The following is a 23056-nucleotide window of genomic DNA, read 5'->3' as shown; positions in this document are numbered from 1 at the left end:
TCCCCCTCTGCCTCTTTTTAGCCTCCGCTTTCCTGCAATCCAGCCCAAACTGGTCCGACCATGTGCCGGCGGACACAATGCAATGAATTGTTTTCCCCTTCCTTTCACTTTTTCCTCTCCCTCTCTCCCACCTCTGTATTCTTATTTAATTGTTCAAGAGATCGGGGTCCCTGAAAACTAAAAAGGTAAAATTCAGTCTCTGCTGACAATGTGTGGAAAACTGAATACTAAATGTATTGCTTAAAATCTAGGGTGGGACTCGGTGGAATTGATGAAATGTATCCCAAATTGGAGCACATAAACTTGTTTTCTAAACAACTTTCTATCCAAAAGCTTCTAGAGTCCTTGCCAATGAAACGAAACACACAAATTAGCTAGCAGCTCTGTGGGGTTGTACTTCTACGACATGCAAGTGAGAAGATCTTCATCTTCTAAACTGATGCTCCTTGGAAAGGCAATTCACATTTCTACTGCACGACAAAACTAACGTAGGAGTGCAGCCGAAGGCCCCTATAACAGGCTATAATACAGCAATTGGTCTCTTCGGGTTTATGGGATGGAGCTTTAGATGAGGGGCTTTAGGAGCTCAGAGTTGCAGTGGAGGATTGAGGGTCATTTTTGGGGAGCTCAGGAGGAGGGGATACAGGGGCTTATGACACAGGTTAGCTCAGGCTACAGAACAGAGGAAAAATGAAACGCTGGTTTGCTTATTGCTCTCACTCTTTGGGCCTTTCCCAAAGTACTGCTCTGTACATATTACACGCATCTCCACATACATGTGAGAACATGGGATTTGATTTCTATGCTGCAGCTGGTCCATGGCAAGCAAAAACTAAATCTCCAAAATGATTAATATTGCACATATTTGGCCGATAGCAGGAACGAGCGATAGAAGAACAAAACATGGTGCCGATCCACTTCTAACGGGCCATACAGTCTTGAAAATCTATATGTTTAACGTGCTGCAATCAGACTTTTACGATTAATTTCAAGGTAGTGAATGAGCTGATGCTCTTATCCACAGCTTACAATAACCCGCCAGCCAAATGCTGGTCAGCTGTTCCTGCAGCTTACGACCCAATCCGAGCCTTTCTGGACCTTTGCATGAAGTGTGTCGTATTATGAGCGGTCACAGGCCGATATGATCCAAAGAAAAGAAAAGATAATTACAAGCATGACTTCCTGGTAACGTGACATGACAGAGCATCACAGAGAGAATTATTATGCATAATGAAAGAAATGAAGAAACTAATGGAGAGTGCAAGACTCTGCTCCTGTACTAGTACACTGTAGATATACATGACCCAGAAACACTGGCTGCCTGTTTGGAAAAGTCACTATGTGGAGTTCATTCTATCGGTCTAACATTTAGAGAGCAGCTGAGGACAGAAATATTATTATGACTATGAAAAACAATAAATATTTTGGGCTAAACTTCCACCTCTGTGACACTGTGATCTTCCACCCTCTAACCTTGCGGTGCACTGCTTTACATTACGGATGGTGGCGGATTAGGAGCTGAATGACATGTGCATAATGAATGTTAACTCGATACTGGGACACATGAGAGACTGCCACCTTCCACTCAACTCTGTGTGTGTGTGTGTGTGTGTGTGTGTGTGTGTGTGTGTGTGTGTGTGTGTGTGTGTGTGTGTGTGTGTGTGTGAGATCGGACTGCGGGGAACCAAGACGTAGAGTTGCTGAAAACATTTGTACTCGTGAAGATCACAGAGGGGACGTGGGATCCTGGGAGTGAAGCCAGGTGTAGGCCGTCCCGCTGAGGTGGACTGTGATCGTTGGCGAGGACGACTTGGACAGCGTGTTCACGCTTGTTTTTGACGCTAGTAACTACAATGCGGACAATAGTTCCTAATGTTGCTCAGCAACTACTGCTAAATCTGTTTCAAACAAGGTGCTACTTTGCCACGCACCAGCGCTCTAAAGTGCTAAAACAAAAACAAGGAAGTACCCAAGTACTTGCATTTCCTTTTAGTGCGTTTTCATTAAAAAATGAATACACAGACTCTGCTGTTTCATCTGCTTATCTAACTCATGATGCAATTTTGAGTCAGGACATGGTTAGAGGATCTCTCGCTGAACACCACTGGATCTGCGGCACAGGTCAGGAGATCGTCTGGGCCGGCCAGGTGAAACAACAGAGACCCCTCTGGGCGAGAACAGAGGAAAAACAAACAGGCACAGATGTACCGGAGCGGCAAATGTGATGAGATATGACACCGCGGCCATTTAGTGCAGCTGTAGCTCACTGAATTCCTCAACTAAAATAATCAGAAATGAATGTAGTTGTAGGTAAGATATAGGGACAGTGTTATTACCACTGTGTTGTACTATAGTCATTCATTATCTGCTGATTCACCAGCATCTGGAGTGTTACCGAAGCACGTCAGAATGTCACAGACCGAGCACATTTATAAAAGGTTTTTCTGTGTGAAGAACAAGCAACATTTTAACACCTTTTATAAGAAGAACATCTACCTGAAAAACAGCAGGGAGGGGTTCTAAATAAAAGACACAAATATTCCGCTGCAGGCCAGGTTAGAAGCTTGGATTTGGTCGCTGAGGCTTTCTGTTCTAAACATGAAATCAATGAAAGTCCCCTTTCTCCTCCACAAAGCAGTTTGCGAAAATCGCTCCCAATTTGTCCCAATCAAACAATGGTTTTCTCCACAAGAACACTTGCACATATCAAAGTGCAAAATGCCAAGCTCCCTCTGCATTTCAGCTGCACTCAATAAGCCTTTGGCATGACTCCAACGATGGGGAGAAAAAATTTATGTTTAGCTAAAATGTTTCCACGTCTTTGCGAGCAAAATGAAATCCAGAGGCTCTCTAAACCCTCGGAAGATTAGTTTGAGGCTTGGCCAAACATCAGCGGTGAATGACGCCTTGAAATATTCCGACAGCGCCTCTGAAATCACGACTATAAGTTAGCGGGGACCACAACTTCGGCGGAGCTCGAGCTTGACGTCATCTGTGATGTCGCTGATTGATGAGCCGGCTCTATCAAAACACATTTGTAACTAAAGGCACACAGGCCTGACGTCATACACATTTTCTTTGGCTTGTGTTTAACCAGGGAGGGCTGAACGACCAGCTAAATCTGCCACAAACCCACGCAGTCATACAAACACCTGTGAAATGTGATACGACCGTGAGTTTAGGGTTCAGCATGAGGGCAAATTTATAGTATTTGCTGGTTTTCTTCATCTATGATAGAAAACTGAATATCTCTAGGTTTTGGACTGTTGGTCAGGCAAAACAAGCTATTTGAAAACACTGCACTGGCCTCCGTGGCAATGGGGATGTTAGCTGCAGCCCTATATAGGATAATAGGGAATGAGTTAATAATTAATTGTGCCCTATTCATCATTCTAGATTCCCTTTGTTTTTCCCTTGTGTTAGGATTCTTCCTCCCCTGCGATGCATGCTTTCAGCCAAATGTTTCATGTAAAAAGAAGGCTTCATCGTGAGGTTGAAATCTTGTTGTGACATCATGCTGCATGTGTGTGTGGTCAGCTGTATCTGTAGGGATGCAAGCGGGTATGCGACGCTGACGACATACAGCCGTGTCTTCACAGCTGTATCGTCTGCAGGACGTCCCACGTGAAAATATTCTCCTTCAAGTTTCTGCAGAGGTCCTGGACATTGTAGTTTCTCAAAATAAAAGTAAATAACCCCACAAACATTGAAAAAAACATTTTCACATCCCTGTATATGAGCTTTTTCTTTGCTTACACAGCTTTTTTTCCTTCTTTAAGTCGATCCGTACCAGAAGACATTCATCATGTACCGGCCACACCTGTGTCGGAAGGAACCCGATGCTAATCAAACACAATGGGGTCATGGGACGGAGACCCCCGCAGAAACCAAACACTGGGCCTCTTGAGCCGTCAGCTGGGACGGAGGTTCTCTCTCAAGCCCCGCACACGGAAACATGTCACTACTGAGATATGATTGCAAAATCACCGTTTTCGCAGCCGGTTATGACAATTATTATTAGAATGGTCCTCAAAACAACAACGGCTACCTCTTAAAACTGCCCGTACATATACTACAGCTATGTTTACAGAGTTGAGAAACTCATTTGCTGCGATGCACACGGACTCTGCACACGGCCCTTGAATCGTTCTGCTCCCCACAATCCACCTTCAACTGGTCAACAATGCCACGGGGCTCAATTATGTTTTCCTGCGGCTTCCATGTTTCTGATTCATTCCTTTGTTTACATCCCGCTCTGTGCTCCGTTCTGTTTATCTCGTCCATGCTTGGGGGCTGAGGTTTTGGTGCTTGCATGACAATACAAAGCAGAGGCCCGAAGAGACAAGACTCTTCGGGCTCGTTCGTCAGCTAATCCATCTGGTGCCAAGTGTCATTGTGTAAACAGACCCTCAAATTGCACTGATATACGAACATTTGTGTGCAGTGTCATATTCTACAGCAGTTTGAATTTTGGAGCGATAGCTCCCCAGCATGTCTCCGGAGAAGAGTGTGTGAGGAGGCAGAGTGTCAATAGAACGAGGACGAAAGAAGACGAGCTCCTTCTCACAGTAATCATATTTCAAAAACACTCCCACGAACAGCCTTTCAAGCTGCAGGACATCCATAATTACTGGCCTAAATGACACAACGTCCCCATCAACTTAGACGGCTGTCTTTCTGTTCCTCCACCTCAAAGAGCTGCCACAGACCATTGAAGGCCACGTCATTCAAACCCCCCTTCCATTCCCAACCAAAGAGCCGAGACAAAACTCAATGTGAGAAACCGGTGTTTGTCTTTGTGTCAGAGATGCTGAGACCCCATGTGCAGTTTAATGGAGCCTCGTCTGACTGTCTTCTGGTTGTGTGCGTGTTTCCCTGATTATGAAAAATCTGCCAGCAGCTGTGATCCTTCCATTGTGGCAGTGACGCCCGTTTCTATTTCACTCGGTATAAATGAACAAGAACAATGAGAGGATGCTATGTAAAGTAAGGTTGTTAGGATGCTGATATTCACAGCACTACCAATAACAGCACAAAGACGTTTATAGGGGTCAGTTTAAACACCGTGACACATTTTAAAAGCTATTAACATTTAACATTCAGTAGGAATTACAGGGCCGTGAGGGTGCTGTGACTCACTATTAAGGATTGATGTGTCTCAGCTTTGCGTGTCCCAAAATGAGTTTTAAATGAGTTGCAGAACAGCTGCTCCCTGTAGACATTTTAGATTGTGTCATTTGGTGACTTAACACTTCAGTCAACATCTTTCAGTCAGCCGGCGTGTCTATCTGAATCAGTAAAGAGACGTGCACTTGAAGCAAACTATGCCGGGCCAGCGGAGAGCTGTGGCGCAGGTTCTTTGTGAGGAAGCCCAAAGGGAGAGAAGGGAAGGAAGTGTTCTCCATCAGGCCCGTTGGGAAGCTGGCTGTTTATACCTCCTCCCTGCTGCTCCCCTCCGGGGAACCCAGCCTCCATCGCTGGCAACACAACCTGAGCTCCAACCGAAGAGCACAAACACACCGGATCAGTATATGTGACGCCATTAAAACACAGCGATTACTGGGAAATTACATTAATATTCAAGTATTCTCTGGTCATATCAATGCACAAGAAAAAAAGAGTGCTGAACAAGATGCACAAGCCCTTTATCAAGACTGAACACAATAGTCGAGTGCATTGGACCAAAACACAATGTACCAGTGACCCGTTTCAAAGTCCCCAGTTTGAATGTTAACTGAAAACTGGAATTGCTACTGCACTACGTCAAGTGTTGTGTCAACACCTGCTCCGTTGTGGGAAGCTAGCACTGACCGGGAACTCTCATATTACCAGACAGACACAAAGTCTATATCGGTTATGGGAGGATGATTGTGTTGGCAACAAGTAGTATGCTTTCCATCGAGATAAACAGGGCTGGATAGTGGCCTAATAGTGAGAGCGCGTTCGGCAATTACCATTTTAAGGTGTCTGTCAGAGTCCCAGGTACACAAACTTTGCAGCCACAGCCAACTTTCACTAGCATATGGCCAGCAGTTGTATTCAATGTCTTTCCATATCGTCCATGTGATGATAGCAGTAGAAAAGCTGTTGATGGCTAAACAAAGTTAAAATGAGGCAGGCAAGATGAGCCAGGCTAAAGGGCAGGGAGGGGTACTCTCAAACCAAGTGCCAATGGGCTTTTAAAAGCTTTCTGTTTGGATGTGGTCGGCCAAAAGACCCAGAAAAGTGAGAGTGATGGTGGCATTAAAATAGATTAAAAAAAGACTGCAGGGAGAGGGAACGAAGAACGTGCACAATAAATGGTTTAATGCTTTAAACAAATGTCTGGAAATATCCTCAAAGATAAATCCAAAAAGTGATTCTGCCAGGCTGTCCCAAATCTGGGAGTAATTTAGGGAAAAACACAAACCTACAAGTCTAAGAAGCTTCTGAAAGAGAGGTAAAGAGAATAAGAGGCCTGTATGCCAAGAAGTGTGAAATCCAAATGGAAATGAACATAAAAAACTATGAATCCGATATTAAAATCAAACAAATCTTGACTTTTAGTCCCTTAACGGCTCAAGCTCCAAAAAGATACTACATTTCCCATAATGTGACTCATTCGTTTATTTCATTAGGCACGAACGACTTTTACAAAAACATGGCAGGCGTTATTATCAATATATCATGTTGGAATGAAACTCTTATTCACATGTACTCAGAGGCGTGTTAGCAGTCACAAGTAAACAAGTGTTTAGTCATCGGGCACAAATAAATAGTAAATTATTATTATCGTTTAATTATCGGACGAGTAGTGCAAAGAATCTATTGGTAGTAAAAAGCAGTCAAGACACCTTGATGGAAAAACTAAAATAGACGGTAGCAGACAGAGAGGTGCCTATGTTTTACTTCTTCTTCTTCTTCTTCTTCTGTCTTTCTACCACCACACCACAGACACACACACACACAAACAGTCTCGCCTTTTTCACAGCTGCCCTGTCTCCCTAATTGTAGCTAGATCAAACAAAAGCCCAGCCAGCCAGGGATTCAGGGATATGACGCCCTCTGATTCAACTCTCACTACGTCGATGAAAAAAAGTACGGCCTGTACTGTACGCTGCTACTGGTGTGGCAACAAGGAAAAAATCTTTCTGCTTTTTGTTTCCTCTTATCCTCTTTTTGATTGGTACCCTTCAACAGCAGGGTCAAACATTTAAATGACACCTTCACAGTTTGTTGTGACAGTGTCATCTCGCTGACAGTTTTCCTGGTCTTGACGGATCACACTGCGGTTGATCACATCGGCTGACGAGCCGTTACTGTCAGGTATAGGACAGTCTGTCACACCCAAGGCCATGCTGCACATGTATGACCACGATCTTTGTTGCATGAATTCAATTTCGTTTCTGTTATTTTAATGCGTTTACTGGACGGATTGAAAACCATCACTGCAGTTTCAACACACCTCTGCTGCTGTGCGGTAGGTTATCATTTAACAGCTCTCCACAGGTTTCCTCACAGTCCAGTAAATCAAACCACCCAGCAAGGGGGCAATGTGCATGCTTTGTCCCCCTCTGTTCACCTTTTGACCGAGTAACGTCCACTCTTTGCGCGTCACTGGCACTTTGAGTCACAAGTCAAGTTACTGTCTAACACATTACAAAACACATGCAAGCACTTTGCTTTCTCAATGAGAAGCTGCTCGGTCAGATCGAAATTAGAAGCCACAGCAGCGAGGAAAAAACACTGAGAAAGTGCGTGTTAAGATTTCACATCGGCTGGAAACAATTGCTCCCGGAAAAAGCCGGCGGCAGAGACCTGGTCCTCGAGTTAAAACCACAGGAAAGACCAGACACGTTGCTGGACAGGCACAAAAACAGAGAGAGGCCTGGCTTTTAGTGGACACGCAAGTCAAAGCAGAGCGCAGCCCACAGACATCTTCACATGTGCAGATTACTAATGTATGCCCGTCCCTGCATGCCTCTTTGTAGCGTTCACAAGTACAGATGGGAGATGTGAGCCAGCTGTTATGACCTCGACAGACCATTTCCATACTGGGGTCAATATGGTCGGTGGGTCCCACTTACTGCACTACTTGTGCAGACGATCGGACAAAGTGTTTTCATGCAACATATGAGATACAACAGGCTTCTAGCAAGTCTGTGTGCACAGTGAGAGAAGAGGAATAAAAAAGGAGCGCGAGGACGAGAAAGATCCTGAAAGGGAAGGCGGCTGCTCCGATCGTGGCTGAATTACCCTCCACCCATCCAATAGGAAAGACTTTCTGGCCACTCTGACCAATAGAAGGAAAAGGAGGAAGCAGCTAGTGTGAGGTGGTGTGTGTGCGCATCAGACCGCAGCATGCTGCCCCCGAGGCTGGCTGTGATGTAAGAATGGGCCTGGATGATTTATATACAAGGACAAGTGCTCATAATGGCGCACATAGACGCACACACTCACGAGTCACACACACCCATTACCGTGCATTCACTTGGCAGTTATTGAGTCCACACGCAATTACCAGTGGCCTAACACGTGCCCCCATAAACAACACATATAGCCAGAGGCTTAGTGCCAACACAGGGCCTCACTACACTCAGTGCAGCCACTGCAGGACATCCTCTGCTCTCTTTCTCTGAACCCTACACACAGCGTCAGCATATACAATGTGGAGGAACACACGGATACATTATACAGATGAAGTGCCTGCTGCTTGACACACTGGTGGCCATGTTTAACAAAGTCCAGTTATGGGAAGAATAGAGCTGCACAATTTGTTGTGTTATAATTGCACTCTTGATTTATTTCTTAAATCAATTAGAATCATAAAACTAATAAACTCTGATAATGCGAACATGCGGCTGTTTTTCCACATGTGAATGCAGAATCGGTTTATAGAGATTAGGTCTAAGCAACTGCTACGGCCCTGAGTAATCACAGTGCTGCTGTGAACTATGGAAAGTATGCAGGGCCATCCGCACTGAACACCGCCGGCTGGAACAATCCTTCTGATACGGTCCGATAGTCACCGTAAAAGCCAGCGACACTGATAGTAGGGGAGAGCAAGCAATGAACGACGGGGCTTAGTGACAGATTAAACCCTACCTGTTTCTTAACGGGGGGGGGCAGCGAACACACTCTGGGCTTCCCGGAACATTCCTTTCCATTCATATCTGCCGCAGAGCGGAGGAAGAGTGCCAAGACTGCTGCAGGCGTCACATGACATTCGAGGACAAATTAAAGACCTCGTCAGGTCGACGGTTTCAAATCGTTCTATTTTCTGTGTCCCCCTGAGACATCGTTGATAAATTGTGGCTCTTTGAACATTTAAGTTTCGTTGTATTTGCGACTATGTCAGTTGCAGTTTTATGGTCCGTCCCATACAAAAGGCCCATAAAAATTCCTACCAATTATCTAATCTAACTGTACATCTCACTCCCTCACAAGCACACTTCAGTTGTGTAACAGGGTCTTGTTGCCCATGCGGACCAGACTAGGGCACAGTTTGGAGGCCCAAGTCTAAATGATTAGCTTTAATATTGATCAGATTGTTTAAAAATCTATCATTTCTTTCCAAATCTATTTGGCTCTCAAATCTGAGAGCAAACAAATAAAGGAAAACGGTTGATACTTGATCCAATCCGATAAACAATGCCGAGGCTATTACGTGAATTAAACAGCGAGCTGTATCTACAGTATACATCCATCCACTCAAACATTCATCCATCCGTGCATGCTTTTTGTTTTATTGGTCACTTCTGAATACCACTACAGCTCTGAATAGTCAAATCCTTTCACTAAATTGAAGAACAAACTGATTGTTAACGTCAGTCATTAAGCTAAATGAAACCTTCCATTAGCTTGAAAGCTAAATCAAAACACCTTAGGATTGAACAGCAACAAAAGTCTTAAAATTGAAGTGGTCCGTTTCTGGAATTGCATGTTTGTTTGTTTTTCTCCCCTCCTCTTGAATTGCCATACATATCTCTCTCTTTCCCTTTGGGGAAAGTATAATTCCATCAAAGGCACACAGACGGGGGGTGATGCTGGTCTATTTTTGAATAAACCCGTTATGGGGTCAATGATCTATGTTTAATTAGGAGTGTGAAGCAATTCTTCAGTGATTAGGCCAGATTTGGATTTCTTCTTTATCCTCTTGACCCACTGGATGCTGGCAAAAGAAATTAAATAATTCGCAATGTGAAGAAATTAAATGTTTAAAGCAGCTCAAATGACTATGTGTAATATGAAAGCTGTCACTCGTAGTGATGAACCCGCAGATAATTATTACCGGACTCTCCAAGGGCTCTACCGGGACGTTTTAAAGTCATTGCTGGTTTTGTTTTTGTTTTCCTGCGTCTTTATCTTTCCCTTATCTGCATCGTTTCAAGCTGCTGAAAGTTTTTGGCAGAAATGCTGTGCTAAACCCGCTGTATGCTACCCGCCCAGCACCAGACAACATTTGCTGGATGTAAATCTGTACATACAAGGCTGAATGCATGTCTGCATTTCCAGGCCCAAAGATGTTCCGGATATAAACAGCTCTCTCCTCTGTCTACCAGGGCTGGGTGGTTTGGCCTGACTAATAGGAAGCAGGGGCAGACTGATGGGTGTGTGGGTGTGTGTGTGTGTGGGGGGGGGGGGGGGGTCACTTCAGGCTTTGTGAGGGCCCTTTTGTGAGGCAGCACTTTTTGAACACAATGTTGAGCCTTTGTTCGCCGTGCAGTGCTTGAATATGGAGCCGCATTCCTCGTCATGCTTCATAGCCGGTTCAGTGGCAATGTCCACTACTGTCTACTGATCCTCATGTAAACTCAGCACTGTGGGCTAGTGGGCACAGATACATACTCACTCACTTATTGAACAGGAACTAAACCAAAAGGGGTTTAAAATGTCACACTGTGCCGGCTTCTTGTGGACACACAGGTTCCAGGTAAAAATGAGTGCTCTCTTTTTCCCTTCAGTCTGTCCACATAACTGTTCCAAGAACCTTTTGAAGGTACGGTGTGTAACTCAATGAGCTGTACATGCTCAGTGATAGCAAGCTGCGATGACGAGGCAGGAAATGAATGTCAACCGGGGAGTCACAGATGGACATGTGTGGGTGGTACAGTCAGGAACAGGGAAGCACAGACAATCGGCACTGCCAAAACCAGACAAAAAACAGAGCGACTGCATCAGAGAGACTAAATACGAAAACACAAGAGAATACAGTGTGAAAATGGATTTTGGCATTTTGAGTATGGCACTGGGTGTTCAGTACTTCTCTCTGTCATTATAAAGTGACTATAGGTATATCAGTGTCAAATTAATATGGATTACAGGTAAAGCAAACATGCCGTGTAATTGCAGAAACTGACAGAGCTAGCAGGTGGAGTACAGGACAGCTAGCTCCGCCCCCTTAATGTCAAGGTAACTAATTAACTATTGTTTCGAAATGTCACGAAGAAGGTCTGACATAATCATGACAAGAGCTACTGGCCGAAAGACAAACTTCTCTGACATTTAGGAAACCGCATTGACATTTAAACATGTGTTATTTCAATAGAATTAATTAAAGCCGATATAATAATTTTGCATCTCAGCGAAGGCAAAGATGAATACACATACATGTTTATTTTTCATTTGCATGATTCTGACTCTATAGGTTTACTTGTAAACGTGTTTTGAGGCTGAAAGATGTGATTGAAATCAATATCGGGCATTTCAAAATATTTCTTTACAAGGAATTGAGATCAAGAAACAATTGTGATCTCAAATCCCAGCATGCAGCCCGACAGCAACGTAGCTGCTCGAATGTCCCGTCTGGACAGTGATGAAGAGATCACTATCTGGCACCCTGGGGGGGTGAGAGAAACTCTACCAGGTGTAAAGTTCCAACAGACCATTTCCTGAGTCGGGATGAAGATGGTTAGGGAGGTGCGATCTCACCCATGCCGTTGTTCCGCGGCACTGAGATTTACAGAAGGCACCGCACATGAACACAATGAGACGGTCGAGAGAGCCAGACAGGGGGCTCAAAAACCGGAGGCACGTGCAGTTTACGACTCACTCGGTGATGAGTTTTGATGCATTTTAAGTAGTCCGTCACTCCACTTATTAAGGGTCCACGGTATTGTTGCGTAGTGTGACACAAGGCAAGCAAGACATGCAGAAACAAGATGCAAAAATAGAAGTGTTGTGATGCGGTAATTTGAGGAAGAGAAGAGTGATGGCACCAGAGAAAGATCAGATAAATCAGGATTTAAAAGGTCATTAAAAGCAGCGATAAACCATGACTAAGTGCACTCAGGGCAAGGCTGGCCAAATATACACCCTATTCCATGAGTGGCAGAGGCAGCTAGGAGATAAACAATTACTCAATAGCTTCCTCTAAGTATATATTTTAAGACATTTCTTGTTCAAATGCCTGGCAGAGTTTCACAGTAGTCCAATACAGATCTGCATTCCTTTAAGTTCACAGTATTGGAATGAAAAACAAGAGCTAAAAAGGCACTTAATACTATATACATAAGATTTCTCCCCACACAATTTTCAGCATGTTCTTAGCTCCATCATCGGACACGTCCCATTGTTTGATATAACCCCTGATTGTCCATGACACGGCACAAACAAACCCTAGAGCTGATGTCTGCAGGACACATCACTACTGAAGCCAACTTGTGTTCTTGATTGATCCAACTCTTACCAGTGACTAACTGATCATCAATAAATCATTAACATCCAAGTAGCCAAACAAACGTGTTAACACTCCGTCCACTCCCCCACCCCCCATCTGCCAGTACAGCGCTAACCAAGCGTGCAATATCATTAGCAGGTGCTTCATGTGCAGGCCCGGCTGGCGCTCTGCTCTAAGTCTTATGATTGGGGTTTTGAGGGCAGGGACTCGGCACTACATCCTCGATCGCCGACTTCTGCTGAGTCATTCCCGCCCCCTGGGTCACGGTCAGCCCTTCATCCTCCCTACCGGTGACCTCTGACAATGGTCAAACTTACTCCCTGTCCTCCGAACGCCAGCGAAAGGTCCCGTCAGCACAATAACCAACACAGCAGAGTTTGATCGTTTACAGGGCCGGACAGAGAGAACATCCATGGAAGAAGGGGTGGAAGACTGATTTGGATCCGATGCTAATTCTTTTCTCTCCTTCGCTCTTTCTCGGGGCATTTCTCAGACTTCACACCGGGGCTCCACATTCCCCGTGTCAACACACAGCGAAAGGATGCGTGCATGTGTGTGTTTGTATGCCTCAAAGGACCCTCTCTATCTGTCTAATGTTGTAAAGTGTCTAAGGCTGGCAGTGAACTCCAAATGAAATCACATTTGGCACTTTTTATCTTGCTGCCGAAAACCGCACAGCTGGCAATTGCTGCTTTACTCGCTGTGACTCGAGATGTGGTCTTTCTTATGCCGTGTACATCTATTGGCCTTCTATCCACATTAAGACACATTTTGAACCTCTAAAACTAAATGTGTACGTTCTACACTTGTGTTGTAGTGTGGACAGGGGAAAGTATTTTTTAAAAGTACAACAAATGTCAACATTTCCATTCTGTTGGTCTCTTTTCTGAAACAAATACAGCCAATCATACAGTTGATTACTAAAAAGGCCGGCTCAGACAAAGAAAGTTTAAAGAAGTCATCAACACTTAGGGATTACATTTGAGCAAAATGAAATACATAATAGGTTCCCAAAAAGGCTTCCAATGCACCACTAAAGCGGAGTAGGTGGAATTGCAGCAAATGCACAATCATACTGGTGAAAATGGAGCATTGCATTAAAACCATGCGTTATTTATTTTTTTGAATGCGTAACCTCTTCTTCCACACAGTACTCTTCCCAAATAGAGCAGCCACCGGTCACTGTAAGCCTGTTTACCCAGCTTAGCGGGTGACATAACATTGCATCAGAGATGGATGACCAGACGAGCACACTGTTCCCAGGAGTCATTCAGAAATATCACTGTGCATGCTTTCCCTAAAACCCGTTAGGAAGTTTGGTCATTGCCAAAAGTCATGGGGGGGGTCCAGTACCAAGGTGAAAGGTTTTGTGGTTTGTCAGTGGTACACCATCTTTAAATAAGGCCTCAATACAGCCACTGAGGCAGGTGACCCCACTAAATATGACACGGCTTGGTTTTCATCACAAACCATATAAACCCATGCTAGCAACTCCTCGCCTGTTTACTTATCTTCCCATCTCGAGGTATCGCCCTGTACTTTCCCAGAAGCTGGACACATTCATGCGAAGCCATGCGGGTTACGACAAAACTCATCACTGGACTCATGAAAATAACATCTGGGCCCACCTATAACAGATCGCTGGCCCTTTAATCCCCTCATGTGACGACATGATAAAGCATGGATTAAAAGATACACTGGTGCCTGCATACTTGCATACTTGCTTTACCCTTTACTGCATTGGACGAGCAGAACTCGGCAGATGCACAAGGCCAGGCTGTGGTCGTGTATCTATAATGCGGTGAGTGTGCCTTAGGATCCACAATGCATTGTGGTCTATGAATAGGCTGAAGGCAACCGTCTGTCCCAGTGGATAATATACAATAAAAGTGGTTGATCAGACAAATGCAGTGACAACCGAGTCTTTGAATCAAGATAATGGACGGATATCTGCCTCAATGTATTTAGAGTGTCTATTGTGCATTACTCAGGCTTACTGGTGTCTACATTACATGAATGAAAAAACAACAACGACCACCTTTGACCCTAAAAACTTAGGTTAAAATGATCCCTTCAGTTTCTCTTTATATTAACATGATCTCTTTGAATTAAACAGAGAATATCCTGATTTAAAATAATAAAAATGATCACTGTATAGCCGACAGTTTCTACCAACTAAAAACACAAGTTTTATTCCAACATTAAATGCTGTTTATTTGTCAAAAGACATTTAGCCTTAGAGAGCCATAAAAAGTACACATTTAAAAAAACACCTTTTATGAGATTTTAAGGACTATTTAAGAAATAAGTGTGAGTAACTTTTGTCACCCAGAGACTAGTTTCTACATTTCAAGGAGATACTTAATGATAAACTTCTGATCAAGATATCTTTCACAAATAAAATGAATCTGTAACATTTTGGTAACTAACTTTTTGTACCATGTTCCTGTATGCAAAATAGGTCTCCTCAATAATCCAGATGTGGCCGTTGCTGTCCGGTACAGCCGGTTTTCGGTTGTCCCCTGAATGTGGATCAGCCCGTGGGCCCAGTGCTCCTGACTGCTGCTTTACTTCCACATGACGGCTTGCTGTGACAGTGTAAGGTCTGAAAAGCAATCTGCTCTGAGCTGCTGTCGATGTGCGGTCCATTCTCACACTGTACTATACAGCTCTCCTCCTATGGGGCTTCCTTAGGGGTGGCCCGATGGGATAGGATCATTGTCAATGTGTATTCGTGAGTGTGGGTGTGGGTGGTGAATGCATCCCGTCCGGCTTGTACTGTCCCTACAGGTTTCCCCCTGACAATCAACAACCTTTTAGTTCTCTTTCTCCAAGAGTTCATAGTGAAAACACGCTTAACAAGTATTTTGCATTCATGTCGCATGACACAAACTGGCAAGCAAAAAAAGAAAAAAATCCTGAATGGAGTGCACCGGAGTGACCAGAGGCTATAACTCACAGTCAACCGTTATTAATAACTCTGATCTAAAGGAAAGAGCTAGAAGCTGCCTCAAAGGATTCCTTATCAAAATTGTTCATTCCTTGTACCTTGGCCTTTATGTCCACTTCTGACCCAATCACGACTTTGTTACACACAAAAAGATAAGGTCACAATCGCAGCCAAGCAATTTTTTTGTATCCACACTCGTCAAGGACAAGAAGTCAGTCCGGCCTCTGAATTAAGCCACAAGGGCAGGAACTCCCTTCACTGAAGTACAGGTGCCCCACGGGCTCAATCAGGCTTGAAGGAAACTAGGTGACAGGAGTGCTCTGGAGTCAGGGATTACAACTGTTATGTCTCGAGTTAGATCACAAACCTTGGGTGGCACTGCATCAGTAAAACCAAGATTACCACGGCGTGTTTGTAAGCAGTGGACGGTGATCTTCATTTTACTGACCTGAGGTCAAGCAAGGATCATCACTTGAGCAGGTGTTAAAACGTTAAAGCAGTCTCACACCAGCACCAATGTCTTCTCTTCTACTTTACTGCGTCTACATCATCTGGTGACTTCAAAATATCTGCCAAATAAGATAACTACCGTACTGAAAACAACCATACATATATCATGTGCTGACGTGCCCCAAGAGTGGAGGTGGCAATATATGATTATTAAAAGAAAATCAGCTAAGACAGCGACTCAAGCTTCCATTAAAGTTAATGACACTGCGTATTTCAGCTAGCATCACATTGCGTAATCTATATCAGGCATATAGTTAAGGTTATAGTCACATCCACAAAGCAACAACAGTGAGCGTGAGCTTCTTTAAAAAGGGAATAACACCACTTAATATCCACAAAACTTGTGAGAGCAGTTGAATACTTTTCATCCAGCTGACGTTACGGAGTTCACGTCTTAAAGATTCAGCCATGTCAGCCTAATTTAAATGGGTACACCTATTGTTTAAATAGTAGTTATCCCTTATTACACCCTCCACCGTGTTATTAACACCGAGGAGCATCATTAAAATAATTTACTGACACCGCTGAGTGAGCTTTGGGACCAGCTAGCTTGTTAGCATCGGCACACAATGCGAGCTTTCGTAGCGGCGAGGTGCTCGGTGGTGGTCCGATAACACCGAGGATATAGCAGCTAATGTGAGGGTGAACGTGTTCTCTCACTCGCCTTTTTCATCCGCGGAGCCTCGGCCACGGTACCGTCCCGGTTGACGAAAGCCTCTCCTCCGTTCTGCTGCGGGTCCGTCCGCTTCATAGCCGATGCCTGCGGCATCTTCGCGGGGTTCGGGGTGAGCAAACCCAGGCTGCCTTCTCCGGCTTTCGCGGAGGGCTCCGCAGCAGAGACAACGGCCTCGTGCGGGTCGTTTCTGCCGAGGGTCTTGCCCTCCGAGGTCGGTGTCACCGGGGAGCCCGCGGGTAGGTCTTTGCCGGTGGGGACGTCTTTGAGTTCGACCTCTGCCATTTTTGCTGCCACAACCTGGACTGACATCGCTGCAGTTTCACAAAGTCCCTTTTTCCCCCAACACAAATAGCGAGCCAAGCGGATGTGAGCGGAGGAGCGACTGTGTCCAAATGCATTGTGGTCCTTGTAGTTCGTCTCAGTTCAGTACCTTGAGCCAACTCCAATATCAATGATAGGCACACATCTGACATTTTACAAAACCTTAGTCAACGTGGGGAAAAACCATTGACATATGCATTTTATTTAGCGGATAAGAAGTCATAATCGATAAAGTGACTACTATTCCCAGCAGGGAAAGCTACCCTGCGAAGTGCATTGTGGGAAATGACGTTTGTAATAAAAGAAAAGTACGACACTAAACTACAAAGCAAACGCGACTTATGCCTGATAATGCTGCAGGGCAATCAGGAATAAAGTTTCTAAATTGTTTTCTGTTACTAGGCAGTCTCTCTCAGTTTCACATGTGATAATTAATAACACCAGGGTGCACATAATCGCTCATATTACATTATGAAGGCATTTTCCAGCAAAACAGTTTGTCCTAAGCAGATGCTGACACAAAACTATTTAATAATGTTGAAATTTGCCAGTCAGCATTGTTTTGCAGCCTCAAGTCTTCAACTTGACTTTGCTGCACAAGATACTGAATCACATTACAATGATCTAGAGGTAGATATCATGCAGTATGTCAAGAGGAAAAAGGGATCAGATGGTCAAATCTAAAAAAAATGAACTACATTGCCACCAAGTGGATGCCTACAATAGTCAAAAAATACCATTAGGCAGAGGGAAAGAACATGCTCTTACCAGTTTATTTTCAAAATCTCAATTTTATTTCAAAGTCTTGTGACAAATGTAAAATGGCATTATTGAAAATGAGCAAACATATGGAAGGTTTGAAATTTAACAAATGGCTGACACAAGATGTCAGGATAAATGGCTTTTGTAAAAGACGTTACATTCTCAGAAAGAGACTTTGGTGATTCAAAGGCTTTTCATTTGTTCTCCATCACGTATCAAAAGAATTAACACTGTACATAGTTACGTGTTGCATTGTAGCCTAGTACCAGGGAAGCTTTACTAAAACAGAATACTTCAATACTTGAATATTTTGTGTATTGCTTTCACAAGTCCAATTTTTGTATGCGACTTCAAGCATGTCAGGAGCATCCCTACAACAGAAGACCATCATTCAACTACAAGGAAGAAGAAAAATGGCATACCAGGCTACTGAAGCTGAAAAAACAAAAGTCAAGTCCGCACACACTGTGTTTGCATTCATGTTAAATGGCTCAGAGCCATTTACAATTCACTAGATAAATCTGAGGTATATTATTTACAAGGCTGCCAAGCTGGTACATTCTCAGATACAAAAATCAGAAAACCAAACAAATGTTAAAAAATACAGCTCTGCAGTGTATCACCTGTGGTGCAACGTAAATATGTCCTTAAAATGACAGTACAGAATGTTACCCATGTGTACACTAAAATTGAGAAAATTTCCAAAAATATGCATTTGTTGTCTTTCAAAGGGAGGTGCCACTTCTGATCTGCCCCAGAAAGAGCAGTCCTTAAAATGAGGTGGTATTCCAACCAGTGTAGAAAAAAAATCCACTCGCAGCTTTTTGTTGCTTGGTAAATGATGATGATCATCATCATCATCATCATCATCAGTTCTCGAATATCCACAAGATGTTCACACCAGAGAGGCCAAGATTTACTCTCCTGTAGAAAAAATGAAAAAAAAAAATAATTATCCTACAAGCAAAGTCAAACCGATCAATATTTCATTATACTCTAAAATTACATATACAATACAAGCTAGCCGGTCTTTTACAGGACATTAATAGCAGAAGTACTCACCCCAGCATCCCTGACTCCTTAGTCTTAATGACATAGAGGAACATTAGGATTGTGTGGAACAGGTTGTTCCTGCCCTGTAACAGAAATCAAGATGGGTTCATGTTAGGAAACTGCTGAATGCTGATAATAGACGTCATTATTTAAAAAATGTTGCCGTCACCTTGGGTAAACTGTAGATATGTCCCTGGTAGATGAGCTGGTAGTCAGGGGGAGTTATGCTGCTTTGGTGGATGCAGAAGAGGCTCTCCTTCGTAGCATCTATGAGTTAACACAAAAAGAGACACAAGAGTTGAACCAGCACGAAGAAGTAACGATAGAAACTAGATGCTGTGTTTCCAGACTGAGAAGAATACAGTGAAAATCACAAGCATTTCATTTTTGTCCTTCCTGTTTACCAGTTTGTGTGTGTGTGTGTGTGTGTGTGTGTGTGTGTGTGTGTGTGTGTGTGTGTGTGTGTGTGTGTGTGTCCACTCACCAGGTTTGTCTGGAATGTGGCTGAAGTGCTGAGAAGTGAAAGTCTTCCCATCTGGGTACTTTGGGTGTGGAGGCAGTCTGGAGTCCAAGTATGTACAAAACATGTGCATGAGGATCTAGAGGGACAAACACAGTATTACGCAGAGGTATTTGGCCGGTGATCCCCCATCGATGAAGAAAGCGCCCCCCAGAGTGCTAGTGCATCACGTCTGCAGCACAGATCCTACAGGCAAAATATTCAAAGAAGGCTGCGACAAATTTCCTGCTCTTACTGTTAAGCAGTCTGTAAACTGACACATTTGCATGTATTTAAAAAATCAAACAAGTTGTCACACTAACTAGTTCCAGCCTGTGCAGCCTGCTCTCTTACTGACATTTGTAATACGATCCGTCTAATCCTTAAAAGTTTGTGGACGAGAACAATGAAAACCCTTTTGATGACGAGGTCGAACATCGACCATCATCAAACTTGTGATGTGTATGTTTCACAATTTGCTGACATGTTAAGGACCAAATTATTAATCGATTACTCAAGAAAATATCTGGCTGTACCGCAAGCGTGGTGTGTTTATGTGTGTCGACTCACTGCACAGTCAGTGGGGAGGTCCGTGTCCCACTTCCTGTTCTTCAGATCACCACCACCATTCCAGCGAAAGGAGCTCATGCAGCCGCTGTGGGCCAGCTCTGACAGGACAGAATACAGGAAGTACATGAAAAACATACACGTATGACAAATTCAAAATGTCTTCCCTAATCGCATTATTGCTGAACCTACCCTTAACGCGATCCGCTAGATACTCCTGGTTGGGAGTGATGTCCAGATACTGAACAATAGAGTTTATAGTGGGGATGAATGAGGCTTTCATCACCGCTGCCTGTTTCAGGCTGCTTATGCTGGCCTCTGGTGGACGACAGAGTGAAAATAAGCTAGACTCAAAAACCAATAGAAGAATACATCGAAATCACAATAACGACTTAAGCAATTTACATATTACAGAACAGGTTTTTTTCATTAAAATGAAAATGTATGTTATACAAGTCCCAAAACTGCAGACGGTTTACCTCCTATCTGGAGCTCAGGGCAGCCCATCCTCCTGAGTTGGCTGTTGACAGAGTCGGTTTCCTTGACCAGAGGGACCAAGATGGTGTCACTGATCCACTAAAAAAGACAAAAATAGATTTATTTTCTTACTCAAATCAAGTGTAGATAGAAGGTTTGTAACAAAAATCACACATGAAATTCATTTAAAACTTTTTTTTTACGTTATGTAATTCTGCCAATATGTTTGAACACTCACATTTCTAAGCTTGGCCGTCCAGCTATCAATGCGGTCCACTACAGGACGACTGGTGGTGATTCTGGCCCACACCTACATAACAGGAAGAGAAAAGTACATAATTTCATGGCAATCATACACACTGACAGACTGGCGTGTCTCAATTTGAAAATCATAATTATTTTATTTATTTGGGGTACAAAAACAATGCTAGTTTACAGACCTCCTCTGCAGCCTGTTTGGAGCCCAGGTCCGTCTCATCCTTGTGGGCAGACGGGGCCAGAGAGCGGCAGGCCGGCTGGTACAGGAACTTCCTCAGGCTCTGGGCGTAATCTCCCACCGAGCGGTTGTAGTTCCAAAATGTTGGGCTGTGGCTCGGAGACACAGACTCTGGACTCCCTATATAGTGAGCATCAGATCATTCCATGATCACATACATCACCATGTTTTTCCACATTTACTAAGAATGAGATAATAATTACTAATCATCTGAAGAATTAACTGTGACTTTGGAGTGTCCTGCTCTGTTTATATTAAGAATGGACTTTCTAAGGCACTTGCATACTGTACCTAACTGACTGCGGTGAGTCCTCTCCTCCTCCGTGCGGAGGAACCTCTCCAGGCTTTTCAGATCCTGCATGTAGTCCTCCTTGCTTCCAGGGGAGTTAAACACAGAGGGGGATGTGCGATATCGAGCTCTCAAGCTGGAGCCTTCTGCTGGTCCAATGCTGCTGGGGTAGGGAGAGGAGCCAGGGGAAGAACTGTAGTTCAACACCTGAGGAAAAAGGAAGAAAGTAATGCTCTCAATGTGAAGAGGGAGAAATTCATCAATTACATTGACGCACTACATATCTCCAGGCTAGGACAGATAAGTGATGTAATGGACATACCTTTCCGAAGGCCACTGAAGGGGAAAAGGGCCCCCCTGGACTGTTTGGGGTGGATGGGCTTCCGAGAGGAGGGCTGTACCCGGGTACACAGCTGGGGGAGAACGTAGGGCTGGTGGTGGCCGACCGTGAGGGACTGAAACTCAGCACGCTTTGGCCCTGCAGCAGAGACGACTGGGCCGGGGCTGGGGTCTCTTTTTTTTCTGGCTTTTGTGGCGGAGAGACATGAATACCTGCAACGGGACAGACAATAACCATCATACTTGTCCCACACTCAAAAACTAATAACCAAGGTGTGTTAACATGAATCTAATAAGAGATTTAACAAAAGGAGTGAAAAATACAAATTCTGCAGGCAACAAAACCAGAGCCTTACTTGTGTTTCTCAGACCCAGTAGGTGATGCTGCTCCGGGGATACAGCGATGGTGGAGGGGGCCATTGTGTATTTGAAATATTTCCAGAAGTCAAAAAGGGCATTGAGGCTAAATAGAGAGGCTAGCACCAGTTCTGTAAACAAGGAGAGCGGAGGACAAACTCAGCGTACAGTGGCTTACAAAAATGCCAAGCAAAGTGTAACATAACAACATTTTATAACTTTTTAGCTCCAACAGAAAGCCCTTTAGTAGATGAGAGAGTAGTGGGACCTCACCGATGTACCAGATAGGCCAGTACGTGATGTTGTAGTAATGACTCAGCAATTTCCCTGACCTACCAAAAAAAGAAGGTGAAAAAGACACACGTATCATTTCACCTTGCAGTGGAAGAGATGGGAGATGGTGGGACGCTGCATCAGTGCAATGGTTGCGAGACATCACATTATTGAACTTCGATCAACTTACATTTCAGTGTAAAGCATGCCAGCTAGAGACACGTTGAGAACAGCCCAGGCCAGGACCACCTGACGAGCCTGTTCCTCCCTCCTCATCCTCAGCGCCCTGTCTATCATACTGGGCATCCCGTCCTTCGATGGGGTTAACATCATTTAATCTGTTCTGTTCAGGCTGAGACAAGGAGACAAGGAGCAGAGAAAAACACCGTGAGACAAAGAGAGCATGCAGTGAGCTATGTTTAAGAGATTAAAAAGCAAATCCCAAAAAAGTTACTACTAACACGTAGCGTGTGTTACTGAGCAAATCACTATAATTTAGACAGACATCTAATAACACTATGTGACATGACAACTCTGGCTACAAGTAGAGCAGTTAGCCGACCTGCTAGCTAAACGGTAAGCTAAAGTTAGCTAGCTCACATATAAACAATACAACAATTGCGGGGGAAGTGTGGTTTCAGTGTAAATTTCAACAACCAAAAATACAGAATTTTATACCCAAAGTTATACAACCAAAATACAAATACAACGTGTAGAAAATGTAATGTAAATAATTCATACCACGCTACAGTGAATGACAACTGCGGCGCCGCATATTTTGTAATTTAACCGGAAGTTGGCTCTCGCGCTTCCGGTCGCATGAGTAGCT

The 23056-nt window shown here is 44.0% G+C and overlaps 2 protein-coding genes across 2 annotated transcripts in view; both read right to left on the bottom strand.

Annotated features, from left to right (window-relative positions):
- ahcyl2b (adenosylhomocysteinase like 2b) overlaps nucleotides 1-17163 on the bottom strand; it is a 28842-nt gene extending 11679 nt beyond the window's left edge. The window contains exon 1 of the mRNA XM_076111444.1: nucleotides 16783-17163. Coding sequence (XP_075967559.1) covers nucleotides 16783-17103 — 321 coding nt within the window. The 5' untranslated portion in view covers nucleotides 17104-17163. The remainder of the gene's footprint in view (nucleotides 1-16782) is intronic.
- Nucleotides 17164-17886: 723 nt separating this feature from the next.
- tmem209 (transmembrane protein 209) lies at nucleotides 17887-23040 on the bottom strand. The gene is made up of 15 exons (XM_076111780.1): nucleotides 22969-23040; nucleotides 22418-22579; nucleotides 22228-22286; nucleotides 21954-22085; nucleotides 21581-21810; nucleotides 21261-21465; nucleotides 20914-21089; nucleotides 20712-20783; nucleotides 20476-20572; nucleotides 20189-20314; nucleotides 20000-20097; nucleotides 19415-19529; nucleotides 19100-19197; nucleotides 18940-19013; nucleotides 17887-18801 (listed from the first exon to the last, which is right to left on the bottom strand). The coding sequence occupies exons 2-15, from the start codon at nucleotides 22558-22560 to the stop codon at nucleotides 18747-18749; spliced, it is 1680 nt and encodes a 559-aa protein (XP_075967895.1). The 5' UTR covers nucleotides 22561-22579; nucleotides 22969-23040; the 3' UTR covers nucleotides 17887-18746.
- Between the last annotated feature and the right edge of the window lie 16 nt (nucleotides 23041-23056).

This window comes from Anarhichas minor, unplaced genomic scaffold, assembly GCF_050575085.1.
Source record: "Anarhichas minor isolate MPS153535 unplaced genomic scaffold, ASM5057508v1 ptg000045l, whole genome shotgun sequence".
Taxonomy (NCBI): domain Eukaryota; kingdom Metazoa; phylum Chordata; class Actinopteri; order Perciformes; family Anarhichadidae; genus Anarhichas; species Anarhichas minor.
Note: the sequence above shows the minus strand (reverse complement) of the source record. Positions and strands in the feature narration are given on the sequence as shown.